The sequence below is a fragment of the Marmota monax genome, unplaced genomic scaffold (genome assembly GCF_021218885.2).
Source record: "Marmota monax isolate L192 unplaced genomic scaffold, Marmota_monax_Labrador192_F-V1.1 WCK01_AAM20220418_F8-fsc00004, whole genome shotgun sequence".
In the NCBI taxonomy this organism is placed as follows: Eukaryota; Metazoa; Chordata; class Mammalia; order Rodentia; family Sciuridae; genus Marmota; species Marmota monax.
Genome location: NW_026692881.1, coordinates 9,042,412 through 9,068,888, shown reverse-complemented (window position 1 = coordinate 9,068,888; position 26,477 = coordinate 9,042,412). Strand labels below are relative to the sequence as shown.

Below are 26,477 nucleotides of genomic sequence, written 5' to 3'. Positions count from 1 at the left end.
ATAAATACCAGTCATGTGAGTAAATCCACATGAGCCAAAATAATTACCCTCTTTTAGTGTGGGACAGCCTAAAGAGTATTCTTAATGTAGTTGTTCTCTTAAATTTATGTAAATTTGCAGAGTCAGCTTGGCTGTTGCCTTCTGACAGGTTGCTGTAGCAGCCTTGCACATCTGGGTTGGGATCATTTTGAGTCATGGTGTGTGTCTCATCTTTGGCTGATCAACACCTAGCATCACTTAGCCCTCAGAAAGTGTCCAGGAAAGGCCTCAGAGAGTGCAGCAGCACTCCAAAACCCACATCCTTTATTCTGGGGCTTTTAAGAGTCATTTGACTGGCATTTAGTGTGCCCCTTTTAGTAAGCTTAATGAAAATGATTGGAAATCACAAACTTATACAGGGGGTTTGAAGGGTGTTATTGGACATGACAGCAGATAGCAAGATTCTAAGGGAATGAAAGCAAAAGTGAAAATCACCCATGGCACTATATTACCTGGTACACTTCAAAGAACATCCATAATGTCTCCTGCATAGACTGGGGCAGGATGGATAATATATTTTAGTAAGCTTTTCACCAAAAAATTCAAAATTCAAGATGTTTAAGCACCAGAAGGGGAAAATGGCCTCTGGGAAAAGTAATTTATGAGGAATCCATTACTCACTCAGGAAGCTGATCAATAAGGCATCACTGTGTCTCTGGCTTAGAGACAGTCATGATGGGTATTATGACACACTTTGTTGACTAGATCCCTCAAAACTCTTGGCCAGCTGGGGGTAAGGGGTGCAGGTCTATTATCCCAGTGGCTCAGGAGGCTGAGGCAGGAGGATTGCAAGTTCAAAGCCAGCCTCAGCAACTTAGTAAGACCCTATCTCAAAATAAATAAATAAATAAATAAATAGGGCTGGGGAGATGGCTCAGTGGTTTGGTGCCTCTGGGTTCAATCCCTGGTGCAAAAAAGAAATCCTCATCCAGTAACAACACAGTAAGCTTCAAGCTGTCTATTCAGTTGGAACCCTGAATAGATAATGCCCTGCCTGCCAGTCTTCAACCGCTGATGCAGACACTGCAACATCACGTGTGTATAAATGTTACACCTGTTTTACAGTTATCCAGATAAAGCCAACAGAAGCACAGAGAGGTCAAGAATTTGCCTAATCCCACACAGCTAGTGCACCAAGGAGCTGATTCCAAAGCCCACCGTCTTGGCTACTGTCCTTATTAGTGGAGTTCCAAGTGGTGGCAAATCATTAAGCCGCTTCTAAACTCTCAACAGGGAGAAATGTGAAAAACATTGCTAACCCATTTTCCCCTCTCTCCTCTCTGGGTCCAGGTGGAAGTGAAGCCATATGTGCTGGATGATCAGATGTGTGATGAGTGCCAGGGCACACGCTGTGGTGGGAAGTTTGCCCCGTTCTTCTGTGCCAATGTCACCTGTCTGCAGTATTACTGCGAATACTGCTGGGCGAGCATACATTCCCGTGCTGGGCGGGAGTTCCACAAACCGCTGGTGAAGGAGGGAGGCGACCGCCCTCGTCACGTCCCCTTCCGCTGGAGCTGAGCCCAGGGCCGACCCAGCCACAAGTACTGGAGTAGATAACAAGGAGGGAAAAGAGAGGGCACTGCCTCAGGGCTTACAGCGTTCTGGAAATCTGTGCATTCGTTCTCGATTTTTAAAGAAGAAATGGGTCTTTTTATTACTATTATTATTATTTACAGTCATATTACTGAACTCAGTGTCCAGTATAATGCAAAACTGCAGAGTGTATAACGGTACTGATTTGCACTTTGATTCACACCTTTGTCTGCTTGGTACCTTAATTTCTTACACCTGATTTGTCACTCGTGACTGTACGTAGACTGCCATTCTCATCAGCCGCCATCAGGTTGACGTCTGTGATTCTTTTGTTTGTTGTTGTTTTGATTGTTTTGAAACTGGAGCATGCACTTATTTTCAGAAACTTAGAGAGTTGCCCCTAGGACAAGACTTACCAAAGGTAATACTCGTGAGTAGGTGGCAGATGTAGCAAAACCTTCACAATTCAGCAATCATTAGTTGGGGTCATTTAGAATAAGGATAACCCTAATGAAAATAAGCCTTTAGTTGCTCTGTATTTTGACTTGTAAGAATACCTCATAAGCTGGATCTTTATTTTCCCTTCATGTTTGATTTTTGTTTTGCTGAGGATTTTGGTTAGATCTTTTAGTGTTATGTAAATTTATGCTGCAATAGCTTTTGCTGCTATTAAAATGGTATTATTAATACCATAATACTCTATTCAGGCTAAGGTATCAATTAAAACAAAAACAAAAACCCAACAACACACTCTTATGATTTAGGGATAGAGAGTCAGCTGCCGAAAGAAGATCAGAATAGACTTCAGAAAGCGTCAATGGAAGGTCACTACTTCTGACTGCATGTTTACTTAATCAGGTTGCTGCATGCAATAAATTTTATATCCAATGTCTAGTATAAAAACCTTCCCACAATGCACAAATTAAGAATCTATATAAGCTATAAAATACTCATTTTTTAAAACAAGATTTTTTTCATTCAAAGAATTGGTAATCGATCGGAGGAAGGCATGCCTCAATAAATGGAATGCTTCTGAATAGGAGGAGCCCATAACAGAATGACCTATATTACAACCAATATAAAACCTAGGTGTAGGATATTCTTAAAGCAAATTTGTGGATGGTAGATGAAGTACTTTGCGGTGCTCTGTTATATATTGTGCAATTTATTTTATATAGTAAAGTGATTATGTCTAACTGTGATCAAACTTAACTGTTTAAAGCCTCTGTGTCAGACATTAACGAACTTGACAGTTCATAACTGGTATATTATTAAGTAACACATGAGCTCTTAGTTACAATCTCCTAGTGCTTGCACCATTTTACATAGCTTCAGACCTTGTCCAGAAAACCAAAGAGCTCATCTTAGCTTACAAACACTAAGAATATATACAGTATCTAGAGATAAGTTGTCAGATTGACAAACTAGGCACATCTTTAAGAGAGTTGTGTGATGGTGATGCTAAAGAAATGTCTGTATAAAATAAGATGGCCTGGGCAGAGTTGGTTGTCTGGGTGAGAAATTAACTACTTAATTCCCTGGATTTATCCTGTAAAGCTTGAATAGAATTAAGACCTGCTAGTACTACCGTGGACATTTTTTTAGCATTCACTCTTGGGCTGCAGATAGTAATAATATATAAACACAAACAATGATCGCGAGACTATGTAAATCTTTTTTTTAAATCTTCTTCCTGTTTTGGAATTCTGGGGACAATCTGACTGGATGTGACACTGCAGAATAGACTTAAGTCGCTGTTTTATGTGCTGTGATGTCCTTGTATTGTCTTGAATTAGTATTGCTTGTTTTTGTTTTTTTTCTCCAGTGTTTAGTTGCAATTACTGGCTCTCAAGCTATAGTTTGTTTTCAAAAAGGAAAAACAAAATAGTTTTTTACTGGATTAAAAATGCTTATTAGAATCCTCCCCAATTGAGGTGACCTGGGCTTTTTGGTAATAATTGCTTTTTTCCAGCCCAGGTGTGGTTTTGTTTGTTCGTTTGTTTCTTTCTATGTTTGTGGTTTGGTTTGGTTTTTCATCTGTACAAGAAATTTTGTTATGCACTACTACTTTTTGTATTCTAGACAGTTTTCAAAAGTTGGCTGAAGATTTTTTTGTTTGTTTGTTTTTAAGGAAAAAGGCATGCTTTCTGACTGACATGATCTTTTGCAATACCTCAATTTTGAAATATAGGAAAGAAAATGATATTTTCTAAGTAAGTTTATTCAGAAAAATATATATTAATTTAATTCTGCAAGAAAATGATTTAACAGATGGGTAACTTTATTTTTTTCATGCTTATTTGTGTTTTTTGAAAATGAAGAAGTTAGAGCTTTATAACTATAATATTAAAGATCATATCTAACCTACAGAAATCTACCTAATTATGTGAAAGAAGCAAAACTTTTTGAAGAAGCACCCCTCTTTCATGTACTAAAATAACACTGAGATTAAAAAAACACAAAGCTGGAGGATTGTACAGCATAAAGCTAAAGTGAAGGAAAAAAACACGTTGTTATAAAGACTAGGTTACAAAAATAAACTCCATTTGGTGCTGAAAGTTGTGAATAGATGGTGGAAACTACTTTCCCTTAATTTGTATATTTATAATCAAGCGTTGATTGTGCACGACTGACCAGGATTGTGAAAGAGTTCTTCTGTTTGTATTTTTTTAAAGAGAACTTTTTTAGTTTATTAACATGTTCCCTTTTGTTTTGTAAATAAATGTGCCCCCAAGTTCTTAATGTTATATTAAAAGAGAGGGTCCTTCAAAAAAATTATTTTTTAAAACACAGAGGTGTTCTGACCTGCAACTTGACTGGGAAGCCCCTGGGTAACACAGGTCCTGTTGTGGCCTTTCCTTGATGTGACACTTGAACTAGTCGATTTTTTGAAGGCTATAACCTAACCTCGACTATTTGTTGTTATGTGCAATACTGTTTGTACTGTTTGTATAAAAAATAGAAAAAAAAAGAAAAGAAAAAAGGCATAAATCTTTATTGCAGATTTATTTTCATTGCAAACTTTAGACATTGTGATTCACTGAAATCATTTTTCTACTGTCAAATATGTACCTTTTCTTCATGCTGGTATTTTTTCAATAGTAATGTAGCCTTTGTACTGAGACAAATTTTCATTGTTATTTTTAGAAAGATTTTTTGCTAAGAAAAAAATTAAACATATTTACATATTTTTCATTTTATTTCGTATTTTCTTTAAGGAGTGCTTTCTCAATCATTAATAGAGTTGTTTCTGGGAGGGACTTTCATATCTGGTCAATGTCATAATATTATTTTGTATTTTTACTTGGAATAAATTAATTTTATGATGCTAATTCTTTAAAAGTTTATTTTTTTCATTTTCAGTTATTTTTGAAGCTAAAACCTTTGTAATATTGTTACTAAAGTGTCTAGTTTTTTGAAATGCAAAGCTTTATGTATTAACTTGCTGATGTGGTTTACAATAGTGTGACAACGATGAAAATGGTTGGTTATGTAAAGTGATTGGAAAATGTAATGGATAATTGGGTAATAAAATGACAGAATGAGCAGAACATGTGAAATTTTGACAAGCCTTTTCCTTTATTAAAGTGATTTAGTGTAAGACTAGGGATGTCACAGTACAGGTCTCTAGGGATGTCACAGTGGATTTATACAACACCAGGTGCAGCCAAATCTGTGGCCCTGAAATGAAGTCACCCCTTACTGAAATCCCACTGGGTGTAAAACCTAGCTAGGTCAACAGAATGTTTCATTGCTTTCTCCCTCTAACTCTTCACTGTGTCCTGAGTGTGTGTATGTGTGTGTGAGTGAGATTCTGCCACCAGTTGCTGTCCGTGTGTGAGACGGTTCCTTTCTGTCCGGAATCCTTTACATACATCTACAGTGATGACGTCTATGAGTCAGGGGGGGTTGTTAAGGCAATGCCACCTTCTGTGTAGCACAGGCCTGGCCCGTGCTGTCTCTTCCCTCCACACACGGTGGCTGGAAGCACACTCAGTCGTCACCACTGTACGTGGACGTTGTGCGTGTCAGTCCGCATCTTCCTTCACACCCCTGCCTGCTCCTGTTATGGTGCCCCTTTGCCCTTTATTGTGGCCACACACCGGGTCACCCCGTGCATGATCTGTCTGCCCTCCTGCTGCTGCTTTTCCAACACCCACCTCACCGGGAAGCTGTGCTGTTAAGACAGCACGTCGTTGCAATGGCACCTAAAGTTAAAGCAAAACTAAAAGCAAAACAAAAAAATACAACTGCAAAACTGGTGTTGCGTAAACGGAACATCCAATGACTTGCTCTAGATGGATGGTGTGTTTCTACTAGTCGTTGGTGGCCTCTTCCAGCTCCGTGGCCACGGAGTGGAGGTTAATCAATAACTCGGAGAAACGTGTGTCCAGAGTCGGCTCTTGGGTACGCTCTGTGTATTCAGTTTTGTAAATAATATATAGATTAGATCAAGTTGTGATGTAAAATTTTAACTCAAATTGGGTACTACTGGTTGGAATTTTACATTAACTACAAATAAACGATTAGGAACAGAAGAAAAGAAATTGGAAAACTTCTTGTTTAGTGGTATAAAGATTATGCTTAGATTTCTGCCTATATCTTGTGTTTTATAGCTTGTTAGTGAGGCATGGGCTAATGCAGAATGTACTGCATTTATGCAATTAGCAAATATCTGCTAGTTTTCATTTTATCTATTATATTAGCAACAAAATGGTATTTAACTGGGTAAAGCTCCTACCTAAATATTTGAGTATTGTGACATCTCTACTTGCAAGGTTTGAATGAAAGATTAGTCACAGATTAGTGAAAAAAGTATCTTTTGTTACAACTGGAGTATTTGTATGGATTGTTGCTTTTTCACTAATTTGTATGGTATGACAGCTAATATTTCTTTTTTTCTTTTTTCTTTTATTATAACCAAACTTCTCTATCTCAGCTGCAATAGTGTTCCATCTTACCACAGAGTATTTTATAATTAATGCTGTTGACTTTACTCTATACCCCAAAATGGGTCAAGAATGGATCTGTGATTCAGGGATGTTTAAATTTGTATGATGAAGTTAATTGCAACAAGTAGAAAACTTGGGTGCTAAAAACAGGATAACTTCTCTTTTTCTTTCCTGGATATAGTTCTGTTGGGGTATAAAGTATTAGGTATTTGTATTTTTGCTGTCAAAATAATGGACATAACTTTTAGAGTGTTCACAGCTAAGATCTCTGTATTTGTTTTTCAACTAACTAATTTTAAATGTATTGTATCTTTTATTACCTGTTCTCTTAGATTGTTTTTTGCTAGTAACCCTTACTCAGCTTCTGCCTTTGGGGCTTGGACTAATATTGCTTGTATGGAACTACAGTACTGTGACTAAACATGGAGCTCAATGCAGCTATTGCTTACAACTGCTTAAACTTTGTAGTTTGGACTTCTTTTTTTTCTGTAATAACAACTTATTAAATCTAGTTGTATGAAGTACTGACACTTGTCATCCTTTGCCAAGGAATAAGATTGTTGTATTTGGTTTGTATCTGGGAACATTCCAATTCTCTTGATTAGCCTTAAAAAAAAAATCCCTTTACAGCACATTCAGTACAGCAAATGTTATGCAAATAACACTCATTTTTTAAAATACACAAGTATATTTGAAACAGACTCTTGGGAACATGTATTCCAGGTTTTTAGAGGTGCAATTGGGGTTTTTGTTTTGTTTCTCTATCTTTCTTTCTCCTCTCTCGTGCTGGGGATTGAGCCCACGGCTTGTTAAATTCGAAACTACCCGTGAGCTACAGTCCTATCCCGGTTTTAAATTTCCAGCACTTTGCCACATGAAATCAATTTTTGAAATCAGAAATTTTAATGAAAAGGTAAGTATTGACACTTTTTTTTTTTTTTTTTTTGGCAATTGCACCAGGCTCTCCGATTTTTATTTATTTCCAGAAAATTAATCTTTTAAAAAAATCCCTGCTCGCTTTCGAACGTGCTGGGGCGCTCTCTCCTAGGTACTGAGCCTTTAAGAAAATGGATAACAGGTGGCTGCGGAAACGAACCCTTCTGAACCAGCTGCTGCCACGTCCCATCCCACGGTTGGGTTAGGGAGGGGTCTGGGCACAGGTATTTGTAAATTCCCAGACTGTGACAACCACTCCTTGGGCGCCTGGGCTCGCCCCGCACCCTCCCTGTCCCGCGGGCCTCTGCGGGCCGTTCCCGGAGCCGGGCACCTGCCGCGCCGCAGACGCCCCGCCCCGTCCCCGCCCCCAGTCGCGCCGCCCGGGTTATAGCCGGAGGGGGCGTCCGCGTGGGGTGGCCCGGGTGGGTCTCGGGCTCCTTCTCACCCTTCCCCGGCCCAATCCTACGCACTGCACCCCTTCCTGCAGCGGGTACCCAGTGCGCGTCCCACGCTCTGCTCCCTCCCCACCTCCCAGGCGGCCCGGGCGTGTCGTGGCGGCCGCTGGCTCCTCGCCGCAGCCCTGCAGGTAAGCTCACCCCTCTGGGTCACCTGGCCTGAAGGGCAACTTGGAGACCCCACGCCAGCTAGAGTCGCTCCTCCGCGCCTTTTCGGAGGTTGCTTAATTCAGCACAGGCTTCCACCTGCAGAGAGCAGCGCCCCGAGGGTTCATGGGGAACCCAGGGTTCTTACAGCCACTGTAATTCTGTATCCCTTCTGCCCACCCTCCCCGCAAAAGGGAGTGACATGTTATGTTCCATCCCCTGTTGAGTCTGATTTTTTTTAAAAAAAAATACATCAAAGCTACAAATAGAATCCTATTTTCAGAGTGGGTCTGAAGGACCCATTCCTGGCAGGAAGAGTGGGTCACTGAAGGTGACTTTGGGAGGGGCAGCTTATTTCTAGGGGTGAAAATTAGCCTGTATAGTCTTCATGTTCCTTGTGTGTTAGGTTTGAATCATTCATTGCTAAATGCTAAACACCCGGTATCGGTAACGGAGCAGGAGATGTGGAGATGCGTAGCACAGGCCCTGACTTGTTGAGAAGACTGGAGGTTGTGTCTGAGGCACCTGCTTCACAGAAAAGGAATCACCAGTAAACACCCATGAACACTCAGCTTTAAAACGGGGACTTAGTGCCCAATTCTGAATTTGGGTACTGTCTGTATTTAGATAGCTTTCCAGTGAAATAATATTAACATAAGCACTCCGTGTCTTAACTAGCACAATTCAACTAAACAGGTTATTGATGGAGTAATGGCTCAAATTGATGTGTCCTACTGAAGTTCAAACAATTGCTGGGGGGAACAATCTTTTCCTCCACCAACTAAGGTTATGTGTTTGGAGGTTTGTGAATTAACTAAAAGATTAATAGAAGATATGATGTTAACTTTTCCATTATGACTACAGAATTGTGCAAAAAAAAAAGTGGATTTCTTGATAATTAGAGATAGGGGTTTATGTATCTAACCAAATCAGGAAGAAGAGGGAGAAGGCTGGGGAGGTGGCTCACACCTGTAATCCCAGTGGCTCCAGAGGCTGAGGCAGGAGAATCATGAATTCAAAACCAGCCTCAGCAAAAAAGCAAGGTGCTAAGTAAAATCTTGTCTCTAAAATAAATAAATAAATAAAAATACATAAAAAATCAGGGGCTGGGGATGTGGCTCAGTGGTTGAGTGTCCCTGAGTTCAAGCCCTGGTACCATAAACAAAACAAAAGTTTCTTCAGGAAAAAAATGGTTCTTAGGAGGATAAACAGGAGGCAGCAAAGTTTGTAATTTTGTGTATTCAGGTGACTGAGATCTCCATTTTCTTTTCTGGCCAGTGAAACTCCCCGGAGAGGGGATGTGTGTGGCAGGCTCACTCCTGGAAGTTTTTGCCTCTGAAGAAACAAAACTCTGAAAAAGCTGCTTTTTGCATCTGTAGAATTTCAAATGTCTTCAGTCTAAAACAATCCTATCAAGTCTGAGGGTCTGAGTGGATACTCACAGATAACTGGCTGGAGTATCCCTGTTCATGGAACAGATAACTGAAAGCTGTCCTTATTCTCTCCAGTTACACAGTGGTATCAGGGGAAGGCAACTCTGAATTTGGGCACTGTCTGGCCAGTCCAAGTCATGTTCCTTTTTGCTGTTTTACTGGTCAAACCTTTGGTTAGAGTGGCTTGGGTTAAACTGTTTAAGGGAACATTTTGACTTGTCACCTTCATTACATGCCTAAACCAAATGCCTTTCTGTAAATGGAATAAAAAGTCCTTTGGCAAGTCTCAGTCACTAGGAGGAGCAAGGAGCTGTCTTATGTGCCTGTTCTCTTTCCAAAAGACAGGACCCTCTCACTGTTGTTACCCATCATTAAAACCAAAACACAATTCCAACACACATCCACTATATAATGACGAAAACTTAAAAGACTAAAAATACCATGTGTAAGGGAAGATTTAGATAAGTACCAATAAGAATGTAAAGTGCACAGCCATTTTGGAAAACTTCTACAAGAGTTGGCCATGTGTACATACTGAGATCCAGCTTGTTTTATGGGTATATGACCTACAGAAATACAAAATATGTTCAAGAGACATATACAAGAATAATCACAGAACTACCTTTCAAATAGCCTCAAACTGGAAGCTATCCAAATTCCCTGCAATATTAGAGTGGATAAATTATATCTGCAAATGGAATGCTATAAACAGCAAGAATGAAGATCAATGAGTATATGCAATATTATAGAAAGACCTCACAATTAATGTTGATCAAACCAAGCCAGAGAGGGCTGGGATGTAGCTCAGGAGCACAGCATGTGCTTAGCATAGGTAAGGCCCTTGGTTGATCCCCAGCACTGCACCCACCAAGAGCCACAAGAGAGTTCATATGATGCCATGTATACAAATGGATGGGGGGGTAAACACAAGGTGGCTGATACTGCTGACTCGTGATTTGGGTTTTGGATATACAGTTGTGTTTATTTTGGGAAAATATATTGATGCACACTGATCTAATTTTCTATAAGTTTCAATAGAGTATTCAAAACAAAGAGCAGGAGCTGGTACTTGGGTTAAATGGAATTTTTTTCCCCAGGCAGTCTCTGTCAAATTCACTTTTCACACTCATAAGTAACCAAAGTTCCTTTCTGGCTGTCATTGCTACCAGTTACCCATCCAAACTGGTGGGCTTCCCCAACAGCCAAACCTCAACATTCCTGCTCCTCATCTTCCCCTCCTCCCATCTCCCTTTTACTCTTCCTTAAGCCTAAACATTCAGGAGGAATTTTTGGGAAAAAAATATATAGTCATTTTTGGGGAAAGGAATGAAGTACAAAAACAAATCCATCCATTAATCTCTGAAGTTGATTGCAGAGCCAGGATCCCCATCACTCCCAGAAGGAGAGCCTGTGTTGATTTGCCTGACAAGTTTTGTTTAACATCTAATACCTACTGGCCTCACATTCACAATATAGTCTGGTTGTTTTTTTTTTTTAACATTATTCTATTTGTTTTAATTCTGGAATAACTATAAATTCACATTATCAGAATTTAGATCCTACATATTCTTTACACAGTTTCCTCCTAGAATCTTGCAAAACTATATAATAGTATCACAACTAAAATGCTAACATTGATACACTCAAGGCCCAGAATATTTCCATCTCCAGGAAAATCACTCACGTTGCCCGGTTATAGTCACACCCACTTCCCTCTGCTCCTGCCACCCTCAGCCCCTGGCACCCACTAATTTGTTCTCCACTTCTATAACATTATTTCAAGAATATTATATAAATGGGAATGTATAAATTATATAACTTCTGGGGACTGCTCCTTCAGTCTCTGCAGATTCATCTGGGCTGTTTTATCAATAGTTCATTCCATTTTAATTACCAAGTGGTAGTCTATGATCTGGACACACCAGTCTACGTAACTTGAAAGTTATATATTTGGAGAGTTTCTAGTTTTGTGCTTTAACAAATGAAGCTACTGTAAATAATTCATGTACAGGTTGTCTTCATTTTTTGTGGGATAAATGCAACTGAAGGGTCATATGGTGATTTCTTGTTTAGTTTTGTTGTTGTTATTTTGGGTACTGAGGATTGAACCCAGGGTCTCATGAATGCTAGGCAAGTGCTCTACCTCTGAGCTACATCCCCAGCCTCCATGTTTTGTTTTTAAACTACAAACCACTTTTATAGAGCAGGTATACCACTTACATATCCACCAAAATGTATGAGTGATCCAACTTCTCAAAATCTTCTTGAGCCTTTAGTATTGCCACTACTTTTCATTTTAGCCAGTATTGTCCTGTTGTGCTTATAATTTGATCTCCCTAATGGCTAATGTTGAACCTTTCTTCATGTGCACATTTGCCATTTGTATATCCTCTTCAGTGAAATATCTTTTTTTTTCTAATTGGACTTTTTAACATGGCTATTTTTAAACCACTTTATAGAGCAATTTCAAATTACTCAGTACAGAATTGATCAGAGAGTAGAGTTCCCATATAGCCTATCAACACCCCTCCCTCACTTTCCCTTACATTTGTTGTAATTGAGCAATTCTGTCATTGACCCATTCTAAAGCCCATGGTTTATGTGTGTATATGTGGTACTGGGGATCAAACTAGGGGTGCTTTACCATCAAGCTACAACCCCAGCCACTTTTATTTTATTCTGAGACAGGGTTACACTAAGTGGCTGTGCTGACTTCAAACTTGTGATTCTCCAGCCTCAGCCTCAGCCTCAGCCTCCTGAGTCGCTGGGATTATAAACATGTGCACCACAGTGCATGGCTCCTTTTTATGTTTTGACAAATACATGATGTTGGGTAACCACCATTTTAGTACCAGACAAATTTAACAGCCCTAAAACTGCATGTGCTCCAGCTTGTGATACCCTCCCTGTTCCCTGAACCACTGGCAACCACTGATTCTTTACTGTCTGTAGTCCTGTTTTCCCAAATGTCATCTATTTGGAATCAGATAGTAGGTAGATTTTTCGGCCTTTTACCCAGCAATCTGCATTAAGGGGTTCTCATGTCTTTTCCTTGCTTCATAGCTCATCTCTTTTTATCACTGAATAATATTCCATTATTGGTATGGATTTTTTTTTCAATTTGAAGTATATCCTGGTTGCTTCCTGTTTTGAGCATTCATGAATAAAGCTGCTGTAAATATACATGTGCAGGTTTCTGTGTGGAAATTGTTTTCATTTGGATGAAGATCTATGAGCACGACTGTTGAATTGTGTAGTACAATTATATATTGCTTATATATGTGCTGGGCACGGAATCCAGGACTTTCACTGAGCCACATCCCCAGCCCAGCTTTGTAAGAAACTGCCCAACTCTCTTCCAAAGTGGCTGCATATTATAATTTCATTCCTAATGGCAATGAGTTCCTCTTGCTCTATATCCTTTTCAGCATTTGAGATTGTCAGTGTTTTGGATTTTCACCATTTCAAGAGATGTTTAGTGGTTATCTTCTTGTTTCAACTTGCAATTCTTTTAACATATGATGTAGGACATCATTTCGTATGCTTATTTGCCATCTGTGTATCTTCTTCGATGTCTGTTCAAATCTTTTGCCCATTTTTAACATCAGGTTTAGTTTTCTTATTGTTAAATTTGAGGGAGGGGTTCTGGGGATTGAACCCAAGAGTGCTCTACCACTCAGCTACATCCCCAGCTCTTTTTATTTTGAGACAGGGTCTCACTAACTAAATTGCTGAGGCTGTCCTTCCATTTGTACTCTTCATGCCTCAGCCTCCTAAGTAGCTGGGAGTACAGGTGCGCCCCACCTATTGTCAAGTTTCATTTTTTTTTTTAGAGAGAGAAATTTTTTTTTTTATGTTTATTTTTTAGTTTTCGGCGGACACAACATCTTTGTTTTTGTATGTGGTGCTGAGGATCGAACCCGGGCCGCACACATGCCAGGCGAGCGCGCTACCGCTTGAGCCACATCCCCAGCCCTTGTCAAGTTTCTTGAAGATGATGCCTTTGGTGTTTTATCTAAAAAGCCTTCACTAAACTCTAGGTCATCTATATTTTCTTCTAGTTTATTTTCTGGAATTGTTACAGTTTTGTGTTTTACACTTAGGTCTGTGACCAATTTTTTTTAATATTTATTTTTTTGTTTTAGGTGGACACAATATCTTTATTTATTTTTATGTGGTGCTGAGGATCGAACCCAGTGCCTCGTGCATGCCAGGCCAGTACACTACCACTTGAGCCACATTCCCAGCCCCATGTGACAAATTTTTTTAATATACATTTTTTTTAGTTGTAGCTGGACACAATACCTTTATTTTATTTATTTTTATGTGGTGCTGAGGATTGAACCCAGGATCTCGAACATGCTAGGTGAGTGCTCTACTGCTGAGCCACATCCCTGGCCCCATGTGACCAATTTTGAGTTAGGTTTTGTGAAAGGTACAAGGTATGTGACTAAATTTTTTTTTTCTTTTTTTTTGCATGCAGATGTCTAGCTCTGCACCATTTGTTGAAAAGACTGTCTTTTCTGTACTGAATTACCTTTGCTCCAGGAACACTCAACCCGTGAGCCACATCCCTAGTCTTTTATTTTTTATTTTGAGACAGTCTCACTAAGTTGCTCAGGCTGACCTTGAACTTATGATCCTCTCAAGCTGTTGGGATTATAGGTGTACACTACTACATTTATTAATTTTCTAATTTAAACCAGGCTTGCATACCCGGTCATGGTGTATAATTCTTGTTATACATTTTTGAATTTAATTTGCTATTGAGGACTTTTTGTACCTACATTTATTAGCTATATATTTTATCTGTAGTTCTCCTTTCTTGTAGGGTACCCCCTGGGTTCGATCTCTTGTAAAACACACACACACACACACACACTTGGTGGAATTCATCAGTGAAATCCTCTGGGTCTGGTGCTGTTTGGAGTTATTTTCGATGGTTTCTTCAAGTAGACATGCACCTATTCAGATGATCTATTTCTTCTTGTGTTTCAGTGTATGGTGATAAGGCATCAAGGATTTGGTCTGTTCCATCTAAGTTATTAAATTTGGGGGCATAGAATTGTTAATATTCTTTTTTGCAGTACTAGGGATTGAACCCAGGGGTGCTCTGCCACCAAGTAATATCCTGGGGGTCTCCCTATGTTGCTGAGGCTGGCCTTGAACTTGGGATCTGTTACAGTTTAGATGTGGTAACCCCCACAAAGTTCATATGTGAGACAATGCAAAGTTTGGAGGAGAAACGATTGGGTTATAGCCTTAGCTTAATCAGTGAGTTAATTTTGGATGGGATTAACTAAAGTGGTAGGGTGTGGCTGGAGGAGGTGGGAATTGGGGTGTGGCTTTGGTGTATATATTTGTATCTGGAGAGTGGAGTCCCTCTCCACTTCTTTATCATCATACTCTGCCACACTCTCCCGCCATAATGTTCTGCCTTCACCTTGAGCCCCAAGGAATGGAGCTGGCCTTCTATGGACTAAGGCCTCTGAAACTGTGAGCCCTCGAATAAACTTTACCTCTTCTACAGTTGTTCTAGACAGATCCTTTAGTCACAGCAGCAGAAAAGCTAAGATAGGGGCCTCCTGTCTTGGTCTCCCAACTCACTGGAATTACAGGTGTGTGTCCCTGAACCCAGTTTTATTGTGAACATTTTTTTATGAATGAAATAATATAGTATTTGTTATCTTCTATGACTTCTCTCACTTAGCAAAACGTTTTTAAGATTCATCCACATTATAGCATGTCAGTACTTCAGTTCTTTTTTATCCTTCATTCCTTTCTATGGTCATTCCGTGTTCTGTTTGAACATTTGTCAGCTGATGGACACATTGTTCTGTATTCCAAACAGCAATATGAAAGTTCCAGTTACCCTGCAGCTTCATCAGGTGTTAGTGTCATCAGGTTAAAACTTGAGCTTGCTAAGCACAGAGGCACATACCCTTCTGGGAAATAGGGAGGCTGAGGTAGGAGGATCACAAGTTCAAGGTCAGCCTCAAACTTACTGAGATCCTTTCTCGAAATGTCTTCTTCCATATCTTCATTTCCCAATATTGGATTATTGTGTATTGGATTTTCTTTTTCTATCTTCCATGATTTCTGCCTGCCTGCTCTTCCATATTTTCTACCAGTTCATCACTGCATCACACTGTAAGTAACTTTTTAAAATCAGTATTCCAGTTCACAAACTCTCTTTATCTGTGTTAATTTACATACCTATTTCTTATATGCAGGTTCCTTTTCAAATCTACCAATCTTTTGTAATGTTTAATCATTTTATGGTCTTTCAAATTATTCTATTTGCATCTCCTAACTCTTCCTCCAGTAGATGATGTGTATACAAGTTTAAATTTACCTGAGTATCTTTTCCTGCTGTGGAAATTCTATAGGACCCTATCTGAAATTGTCCCTACAGGGAAGTTTTATCTTTGCTACTTGCCTGATGGGGAAGTACACATTTGTAATCAGTGACTTGGGAGACTGAGGCAGTATCAAAGCTGGCCTCAGCTACTTAGCAAGATCCTGTCTCAAAATTATAAAATAAGAGCCAGGCACGGTGGCACATGCCTGTAATCCCAGTGGCTCTGGAGGATCACAAGTTCAAAGTCTGCCTCAGCAATGGTGAGGTGCTAAGCAACTCAGTAAGACCCTGACTCTAAATAAAATACAAAATAGGGCTGGGGGTGTGGCTCAGTGGTTGAGTACCTGAGTTCCCCTCCTCCCAAAAAGAAAGAAAAATGAAAGGGACTAGGATGTAACTCAGTGACAGAGGTGCCCTGGGTTCAATCCCCAGTATTAAATAATTTTTTTTTTCTGATGCGAGAATTGCCTTTATTTTTTTTGAGCTGTGGTTCCTATAGTATACATTTAGTATAAATCCAGACATTAAACCTAACTGTTTTGTAGGCCTGGGATTCTAATTTTTCACAGATGACTCTGTTTCAGGATAGTTGTTCTAGTACCATTTGAATACAAGATCTCTTTGTGGCTTTTATAGAGATTAAATCTCATCTCTGTGGGGACTGAGATCCTATTTCCCTTGTATTCAACAGAATTTGGTTTGAATGTAAATTACCGGAGATTTACAGAAACCCTTTCTGGAAACAGGAGGTAATTTTTATCTTGTTAGAGATGATTGTTGACACTGCTTTGTGTGAACAGCAAACATTTTCTATTAATAGACATAACTAAAGTTTTTATTCTGATTTACATTGAGTTCTGTGTTATTTTTTTTAAATCATTTTAAACACATTTATTTAATACGTGGTGCTGAAGATTGAACCCAGAACTTTGTGCATGTGAGGACAGCACTCTGCCAACTGAACTACCTCCCAGCCCAAGTTCTGTGTTATTTGATAACATGATTCACTTAAGATTCCACTAACCTGCATATATTCTGGGAAACTGAGGAGGTCCATAGAAGGTAGAAGACTGTATTCAGAATAAATATTTGGAACAGATGTATGATGGAATGCTTGTTACTTTTCTGTAACTTCTGTGTTCTGTAGTTCTACTTCTGTCTTTTAAATGGTTATATTCTCAAATAGCTTCCCTGGAAAATTCCCCGGATTATTTATTTTTGGATAAGCTTATTTAAGCCATCCAGAAGGATTAAGGCTACAGCAGTTCAGCCCCAACATCAAAGAGTTTCATCTTTGTTACCATTATGATAAGCTCTGTTGAAAGACTAAGATTTCTTTGAGAAATGTTTGTATAAAAAGTGTATGTACTGTATGAATGTGTAAATATACATGAGAAACAAATTTTATCCCAAATCCAAATTTTTAAGATTTTCCTACAGGAAACATTAGTGATAAGAACCTCTGAATTTATAATTATTTTAACTGTTTGAAGTTTTCTATAACATACAAAAAAAAAAGTGGAAACAGTATAATGAATATCTATGAACCCATTACCTAACTTAAAATAGCACCAACATTCCATCAAACTTGCTTTATTTCCCACATCCACACAATTTAAAAGTCATAACTATCTCATCACAGCCACAAAAGTGACAGCAAATATCATTCATTACTCAATTCAAACTTCCTGGAATCTCTGTTGTTATCCCAGCCCTGCCCTACCCCCTACTGCTAGGGACCAAACCCAGGGCTTCCTCCTTGCTTGCCAAGTGCTGTCACTGAGCTACCTCCACCTCTAGCCTCCATTATTCTTAAGATGTACTACCGTGACTGGGACATTTAAAAATATTTAGTTCTTACAAAGTAGTTTTAGTTTTAAAAATAAAATGTGTAATGCAATATTTCACAACTCAAAAGATTTTTAAAATGTTAAAAGTTATACTAGGCCTGGCACAGTGGTGCACACTTATACTCCCAGCCACTTGGGAGGCAGGAAGATTAGCAGTTTGAGGCTAGCCTTAGCAACTTAGTGACACCCTGTCTCAAAATAAAAAGGGTCTGGGAATGTAGATAAGTGGTAGAGCACCCCTGGGTTCAATACCCAGTACCAAAAAGAGGGGAGAAAAAAAAAGGTTATGCTATTTCCCACTCAAGAGATAGTGACTATTGTCATTTTCTTGTCTATCCTTCTAGAAACATTTTACTAATTACACATACATATTTTCAGATTTTAAAAAAACCTTTAAAATTTTAAACTACCTAAATATCTGACTTCTAGTTCTATCTGACCTTTTAAATCAGGGGAAACTAACTCTGTTTGAATTCTTATGTCCCTTATACTATCTCTTTAATGATATTGCTCCTTGCATATATTCTTAGATCATAGCAATTGATATTTTCTATGTTAAATAGCTGGTTTATGGAAATAGCTAATAAATCATTAACAAAGTTTTAACTCAAGTACACAGGATATTTGACATACAGTCACAAGTTTCTTTTTGGTCTTCTAATTTTGAATATGAATCCCCAAATAATGAAGATAGTGTCGAGCTTTTCAAAAAAATCTGTGGATCTTGACTGCCTAGTGTGGTGGTGCACGCCTGTAATCCCAGAAGCTTAGGAGGCTAATACAGGAGGCACGATTTCAAGGCCAGCCTCAGCAATGGTGAAGTGCTCAGCAACTCAGTGAGACCCTGTCTCTAAATAAAATATTAAATAGGGCTGGGGGTGTGGCTCAGTGGTTGAGTGCCCCTGAATTCAATCCCCAGTATCCCCCCCACAAATAAAATAAATCTGTGGATCTGAATTATTTTTATGATCATTTCCTACAAATAACACACAATTGCATATATTTTACAATTTCAATCTTATATTTATTCTCTTCTGGAATGCTAGGTTTAATGTTACAGTATGGTTGCCAAAACTACTGAAATGTGACAGATGTCCATGTCTAAGTGCTGCAGAACAGTATAACTTTTAATAATTTTAAACAAAACACTTGTTATTGTACAGCTGAGGTCTGATGGTTTTTAAACTGATGCCTATATGTATGGCCAGCCACAAACCTTGGGGATGTTTATTACCTGTATATATATATATATATATATATATATATATAAATACACACACACAAATATATCCCATACATGTGTATACACAGAGGCATGTATTAATTTATGTGTGGAATTTATAAAATAATTATATACATACATGCATATCTATATACATATACCCACCCTCACCATTGAGCTCACTCTTATAACACAATCGGCTTCATGCCCAATTATTGCTGCCCAGTATAACTACATGATTTTAGTGCCAAAACCATGCACCTTTTGGGTGCAGAATAGATACATTTATGCATATAGATATGAGTATGTTTGTGTATATAAAGAAAGTATCTCTCCCTTTGCTGCTTCTGTCATGCATTACTATAATAAACAGTCTTTTCACCATAGGTTTTGGAATTTTAAACAGTGTAAAATCTACTTTTGGAAAACTGTATATGTTCATAGTTACAAAATATATATTATATATATATATATATATATATATATATAATATATATGATTGAAACCTATTGAGTACATATGTTCTTTGAATCTGGCTATACCCTAGCCATTAGATAAATTAAAAAAACAAAACACACCCTCTTAATAGGATGTTATGGTAGCCTTAAATATACCAGTACCTGTATTTAGAATAGTTATTATATTTTAAAAGTTGACAAAATGATGTTAAAGACTTGAAAAACACTATGCATCCACATTAAATATATAAAGGTTTTCACCAAGGGCCTGGTTCAATTCATTGTCTAACATTTTCATGTTCCAAGATTGACTAATATTATAGTCGTTATTTTTATATTCTTATAATTATGGCTCACTGAGGCTTTTGTACAAAAAAGCCCTATTCTTTAATCAGTTATAAAAACAAGTTCTATGTAAAAGGGAAAATGTACATGAACACGAAAGTACTCATGGATATCATCCTGTACAAAGCAACTGTGTAGAAAGAGGAGGCTTGTGCCTTGTAAGAACACCTCCCAGTAGCACATGTAAACCTGGTTTGGTTCCTCTGCTCTGCAGCTATTCAGCATGTAAAATTTAAATGGTTTCACATTAACATTTAAATTTAATACAGTGCAAATATTTTGAGAATAACTTGTTCCCCCCAGTGAAACAAGAGCCAGCATTATGCTGGATATTCTTCAGATTTATTTACACGTTGAGTTAAAAGTTCACCATAAACTTAGAAATTTTGCTGAATATCAGCAGAAATGTAACTGAACTAGCAGCAATTGCATTTACAATATTTGATAGTTATTTAAGAGAATGCATAAAATTTTCAAGGCTGTATTCTGAATCATACTGCTCTTGATCCCAAAGATCACTCAGGTTTTCAAGAATTGATTTCATACTTGCTTTTCCAGAAGTTGAGGTATCAGCCTTTTCTGCTTTGCCATCCTTAAGAAAAATTGGCAGAAACATAAAATGAAACATTATTCAGACATGACTTCAAAAGATAGCCCATCCAATTTTCCCACAGGTCTAGTAATTTTATCATTTTTTAGTTTGTACTTAGGAAGAAATTTTGAAACAGCATTATCAAGAATTTTATAGTAATTTTGTTTATTTTGTCATCCTCCCGATCCCAGCCCCTTATCTGTATTAGTCAGATCCATAGTTAAACACCAGTTTTTTCCTTGCCCTTTATCTTTAGATAGGAATCCACATATATTCCTGAAACAAGGATATTCTCCAATATAACAAAATTAGATGAAGGAGTTTTAACAGTGCTAGATTAAATGTTCTAATATATAGTCCATTTGTAAATTCTTCCAATTGTCTCCAAAGTGACCTTTATGGCAATAGCTCATTTCCCTGGAATATCCGAGGCTAGTTCCACTTTGTGAATAATTTTTTTAAACAGAGTAAGAACTATTTGAAGATAGGTATACATGTATCTTGAGGTTAAATATCCCTCATTCTTTCAACTTTACTCCTAGGATATGACTCAAGAGCTTTCCTCCATTATGACCATCAGGGACTAATTTGTTACCACTAAAATGTAGCACCCAGAATGAGACACTACTGCACATGTGGTTTAACATACAGAATATTCTCAGGCTTGGATGCTATAATTCTGCTATTATAGTTTAATTTCATCTTTATAAAAGATCATTTCTAACCACAAATTATATTGAGTATGCAGCTGATTTTCTGAACCTGTGAAGGTTTTTTTGTTTTTGTTTATTGATACTGGGGATTGTACTCAGGGGCACTTGACCACCGAGCCACATCTCCAGCCCTATTTTGTATTTAGAGCAAGGTCTCACTGAGTTGCTTAGCGCCTCGCTGTTGCTGAGGCTGGCTTTTTTAGATCCTCCTATCTCAGCCTCCCGAGCCACTGGGATTACAAGCATGCACTACTATGCCCGGCTCTGAAGGTTTTTAAATTCAATACTATCAGTTTTGTATCCTGAGACTAGTATTTCCAGCTGGTGCACCTTTTTGATTGTGGACTATTATCTGATGTATTGATTCTATCATCTACTATAAAAATAATGACTACTATTTATTGAGAATCTACTTTAGGTATCCTAACTGCATATATAGATATAGATATAGATAGATCTATATCTTTATCCTCACAACCAGGAAGCCTGTGAATACATTAAACACAAAACAAATTGTGTAAGTTTCCTACCTTATCAAGAGTAAAAAGATCAAGAAGTTGATCAGTTCCCATACTCTGCAAACTAGAATTCTCTTGGCTAATAACGGTATTAGCTATGTTCATCTTGAATTTCTGCAAACCCATTATTTTCTCTTCCAATGTTCCTCTGGTTATTAATCGGTAAACATTAACCACACGTTTCTGAATGAGAAAAACAATTAAGCAACTGTAGCACACGTTGATAAATTCTACGGTTTACCAAGTCAGGGGACTAATCTTAAGCACTTCTGTTTTTTTCTTCCCATTATTGTTTTATTGGGGCATTATAGTTGTCCATAATGATGGGGTTTATTGCTACACATTCATATATGTACATGTACTAAGTACTTTCTATTATGCTAATTAAAACTGGATTTTTTTGGTCTGGCTGCATGAGTTCAATGTATGCAAAAACCATAGAATATTAGGGAGGGACAGTGACCCAGGTTTTCTTAGCCCCAAGCACCTCATTTAATACATAAGGAAATGATACTACAGACAAGTTTAGCGACTATCAAAGACTACAACTTGTTAACATCAGAGTAAGAGCCTGAACCTGAATCAAGTCTTTCCCTTTTTTTTTTTTTTTTTTGGTGGGGAGGTGGCAGGGGTGGTAGTGGTGGGGTATTTTCCTCAGGGTACCAGGTAACACATGTTTATGTGAAAGCTAACTTTTACCTGCCCAATGCGATGGGCCCGGTCCATAGCTTGTAGATCTCGCATGGGATTCCAGTCATGCTCCACAAATACCACTGTGTCAGCGCCCGTCAAGTTAAGCCCCAGGCCACCAACATGAGTCGTAAGTAAGAGAACATCTATGGATGGATCATTGTTAAACCTAAAAGTACAGATATCAAAAAATAAAATTAGTACCTTTCTTACTAAGGCTCTTATCACAGAAACGGTTTAATAAGAATTAAAGAGCACAAATGAAAACAATGCTTTAAAAACACATGGATATTTCTATGACCTGAGATGAAAATATCCTCTTTTTAAAATTGTTTAGTTATAGATGGACACAATATTTTTGGGTGATGCTGAGGCTCGAACCCAATGCCTCACATTTGCAAGGCAAGCACTCTGCTACTGAGCTACAACTCCAGCCCTGAAAATATCCTCTTTTAATATACATAACATCTTTAGTCCATTCTATACTGTCAGAAATTTCATAAACAGATATAATAAGGCCAACTAAATTATATTTTATAAAAGATAAAGACTAAGTTGTAAAAATACAACACTAAATATAATTAAGATAAAACCTGGAACAGAAGTGTGGGGAATAGATTATATCATTCAGGGAGGGTAGAAGATAAGACTTTGGGAGGTTGTTACTATTTTACTAGTTCTAGAAGATATTGATAAAGGACATCTAGTAGTTTCCAGGAATCTAATATCACTAAATTTAAAAATAACAATTACCAAGCCACCATTACATTCTTATTATGAGCAAGCAATGAGCTTTCAACTTTATTAACATTATTAATACAATATAGATCTATAAGGGTATTGCCATTATTCCTATTTTAGAGGGACTGGGAACACTAAATAGTATAATCAGGAGTCAAACCTGGGTCTGTCTGCCTCCAAAACTCCCTCGTGGATCTCTAACTGTATTGTGCCTAACAATCTTTTAGACTTGTTAAAAATGCCCAAAGTCAGCAGGCTTGGGACAGAACCTAGGAATCTGCATTTTAAAAAAGGCAATCACTGAGATGTTTGAAGCAGACCACACCAATTCTGCTTCCTGGATAGGCCAACTTTCAAGAGGAATCAGAACAGATAATTTAGCTAAGTCACTTTTTTGCTTCCTCCCACCTAAATTCCCAAAAATGTAAAGGAGAAAGTAGTTTTCTTAAATTTCTTACATGCTTTTCAGAGTGCTTTATTAATATACTTTTTCATTTATTGAACTGCTGTATTTCTATATTTTTGTATTTAAAAAGGATTTATTTGTGTTCAATTATATAACTGGAAAAACATTCACAGACATTTAGCCAATGAAAATACCTTACAAGGCAAACTTCTAAATATGTAATAATGCATTTACTATACCGTGATTTATAATAACAGAGTTTTGGGAGCCACTTACCGGGAAACGATGGAATGCCTCTGACCAGGAGGTATGCTGCCATCTAATCTCAAATAAGTGACAGAGGGCAGGTGAGGTTTCAGCAGATCATGTTCTACTATATCAAGCATACTTTTAAGCTGACAGAAGATCAGTATCCTGTGCTGGGCCACAACAGACTCTGTGCCACTCTCTGAAGTACTGCTATTTCCCAAACCACAGTCCAACAGCAACTTGGAAAAAGAAATTATTAGGTATTCAATTAAAGTAGATAATAATTCTCACTGTCACAAGTACTTTTCTCTATGGCAAGCAAAGGGTAAATGAACCTGTAATCTGGAAAGAGATTAGTTCTCTGGGCTATAATCTGTCACCCTTTAGCCTTGGGAACTACTTTTTAAGTGCTCAGACTTCAGAGTTCCTTGGTCACCTCTTCAGGAGGTCACATCTAACAGGGCCTTCTCCTTAGTTCTTTGAGGCTCATTGGAGCCTCAATAAGTGTTTACTGGAAGTAATGACAAAGCAGATGACCCAGGCAAAATGATTCATAAAAGATCACGAAAGAAAAAAGTGTGAAGAATACACAATGAAGCAACTACATTGGAGAGAACCAAAAGCATCTAGCTAGATCACCTGGATTCCTGATAAGAGTCCCCCTTTAACAGCAGGAAACATACTGCCACAGATCTTTTTATTTCCTATACCCTAAGTCATTCAGTGAATACTGTTACTTGCAGTGCATACAAGATAGTTATAAGGCAATGTTCACTATAATATTTTTCATAATAGCCAAAAGGCAGAAATAATCGAAGTGTCAATTCTGTAAATATTTCAATTAAATTGACACAGGTGCATTAAAATAAGTTGGAAATCATAATTTAGAGCTTTATAACCTTATATATATATGAAAAAAATATTTTCAAATGTTCTAATCATATACCAATTACTTTTCTCAAAAGATAAGAATTCTAAAAACATTTCAAAGTGACTATAAGTGATATATTTGTTGCTCCCCTCGCCCTTCCCCTCAAGTTCTGGGGATCAACCCAGGGCCTCATGCATGCTAGTTAAGCACTCTACCACTGAGTTACATCCTTGGCCCTCAATTTAAAATTCTGATAGGTTTCCCACATCTGGGATGATGGGACAAAATGGTTTGAAGATTGCATGGTGCTAGAAAAAGGGAAAACGATGGGCAGAGTTTTTGGGTGATGGAAAGTTTTTGGAAATAGTGTCATACAATCATCACCACCACCTTTGAATGTAATTAATGCCACAGAACTGCACACTAAAAGCATACAATTTTTTAAAAGGGCTAAATGTACATCTATGCATTTATTTATGTATTTTGGAAAAGCAAATTTATACCTAGCATTAAATATCAGGAATATATTTTACCATTAAAAGACATACATACTTGTTTCAAAGCTGAAAGTTTAGGCGCATGTTGAATATCATGAAGAGAAGAATTCTGAATTGCCAGTTTTTCAGTAGTGCTCTTGAACTCTGGATGTTGGGATGTTAAAACTAAAGCTGGATGGTTGCACAGTTTACGTAAGTATTGTAATGCCTTTAAAGAGGGAAAAAATATACATAGTCCATTTCACATACCACAAAAGTTTATTTCTGTATCTTAAGTTATACCGTCTTGTCTATATTACCTTTTTTCTTAGAAAACTCCTACTCATTATTCAAGAATCAGTTCAAATGTCTCATTTGTGGTCCTCACACAGAATGTAATTTGTAACTTGAAAACACTGTATTGTTTATATCTGCCTCCCCAACTAAACAATGAGCTTCTTATGGCAAAGAGAATGTCTTATTCATCAGCTCTTTTAAAACCCTTTCCCACTCAAAGTGCCTGATAATGTATACAGATGTTTCTAGAACCAATATTCATTTCCTAAAGAAGGATTTCTCAAACTTTTGTGGGTATAAATTTTCTTGAGGATCTTACAAATCTGCAGCCTCTCCCTAGACTAACTAGGTAGCATTCTAATTCAGTAGATGTGTGTGTGTGTGTGTGGGGGGGGGGGGGGGGAGGGAGGTGAAGGCAGGTGACTGAGAAACTAATACCATAGGGTTTCTTTTCTAATTCAACCACATTCTTTTTCTTCTGCCTTTCACTTGGTTTATGATTTCAGTCTCACCTTTGGCACACAGTTTTGTATTAGTAAGCTCTACTGACAAGGCTCAACATCACTGAGCACTATGATAAAAATTGTGTGGAAGAGGCATTTTAAGTCTTCACAACCACCTCTTCCCTCTCCTCTGTTTAAAAAAAAAAAATGGTACCACAGGGGCTGGGGTTGTGTCTCAGTAGCAGAGAGCTTGCCTAGCATGTGAGGCACTGGGTTCGATTCTCAGCACCATATACAAATAAATGAACAAAATAAAGGTCCATCAACATCTAAAAATTAAAAAAAAAAAATGCTACCACAATTAATTTTCTATGGTGGAATATTTCAAGAGGAAAAGAAAAAGTTGACACTTGCCACTTTCTTTTCATTTACTAACCTGTCAAGCACACAAGACATGTTCTGTCTCAGGACTTCTGTATCTTCTGCCTAGAATCACCTCCCCTCGACCTATCTGCATGCTTTAATTTTCCCTGAATGTCACTTTCTCAGTGAGGAAGTCCCTAACCCCTCTAATTAAAAACCACAACCTACCCTAAACTCCTGTCTATAATTCCACTCTCTGCCTTATTTTTAAATTTTCTCTTAAATAATATGTATTTTGCCATCTCTACAAGGGAGAGTCTATTTTCTTCACTGTTTTTTTTTCCCCCAAGTGGCTAGGAATCAAATCCAGGTGCTCATACATACTAA

At 37.9% G+C, this 26,477-nt stretch overlaps 2 protein-coding genes across 11 annotated transcripts in view; one reads left to right on the top strand and one right to left on the bottom strand.

The window, feature by feature from the left end:
• The window catches only part of Cpeb3 (cytoplasmic polyadenylation element binding protein 3), a 206,331-nt gene that overhangs the window by 174,291 nt on the left and 5,563 nt on the right, over nt 1–26,477 (top strand). For 7 of the 8 annotated variants that reach the window (XM_058581082.1, XM_058581084.1, XM_058581083.1 and 4 more), the window contains one exon: nt 1,330–7,048. The exons of the other annotated variant lie outside the window; for it this stretch is intronic. In XM_058581082.1, coding sequence (XP_058437065.1) covers nt 1,330–1,557 — 228 coding nt within the window. In that variant the 3' untranslated portion in view covers nt 1,558–7,048. Of the gene's footprint in view, nt 1–1,329; nt 7,049–26,477 lie in introns of those variants that run through there. 8 annotated transcript variants of the gene reach the window in all.
• Btaf1 (B-TFIID TATA-box binding protein associated factor 1) overlaps nt 20,052–26,477 on the bottom strand; it is an 89,653-nt gene continuing 83,227 nt past the window's right edge. For all 3 annotated transcript variants that reach the window (XM_046450015.2, XM_046450016.2, XM_058581080.1), the window contains 5 exons: nt 25,064–25,216; nt 23,668–23,879; nt 22,254–22,413; nt 21,567–21,737; nt 20,052–20,323 (listed from right to left, as the gene is read on the bottom strand). In XM_046450015.2, coding sequence (XP_046305971.1) covers nt 20,180–20,323; nt 21,567–21,737; nt 22,254–22,413; nt 23,668–23,879; nt 25,064–25,216 — 840 coding nt within the window. In that variant the 3' untranslated portion in view covers nt 20,052–20,179. The remainder of the gene's footprint in view (nt 20,324–21,566; nt 21,738–22,253; nt 22,414–23,667; nt 23,880–25,063; nt 25,217–26,477) is intronic.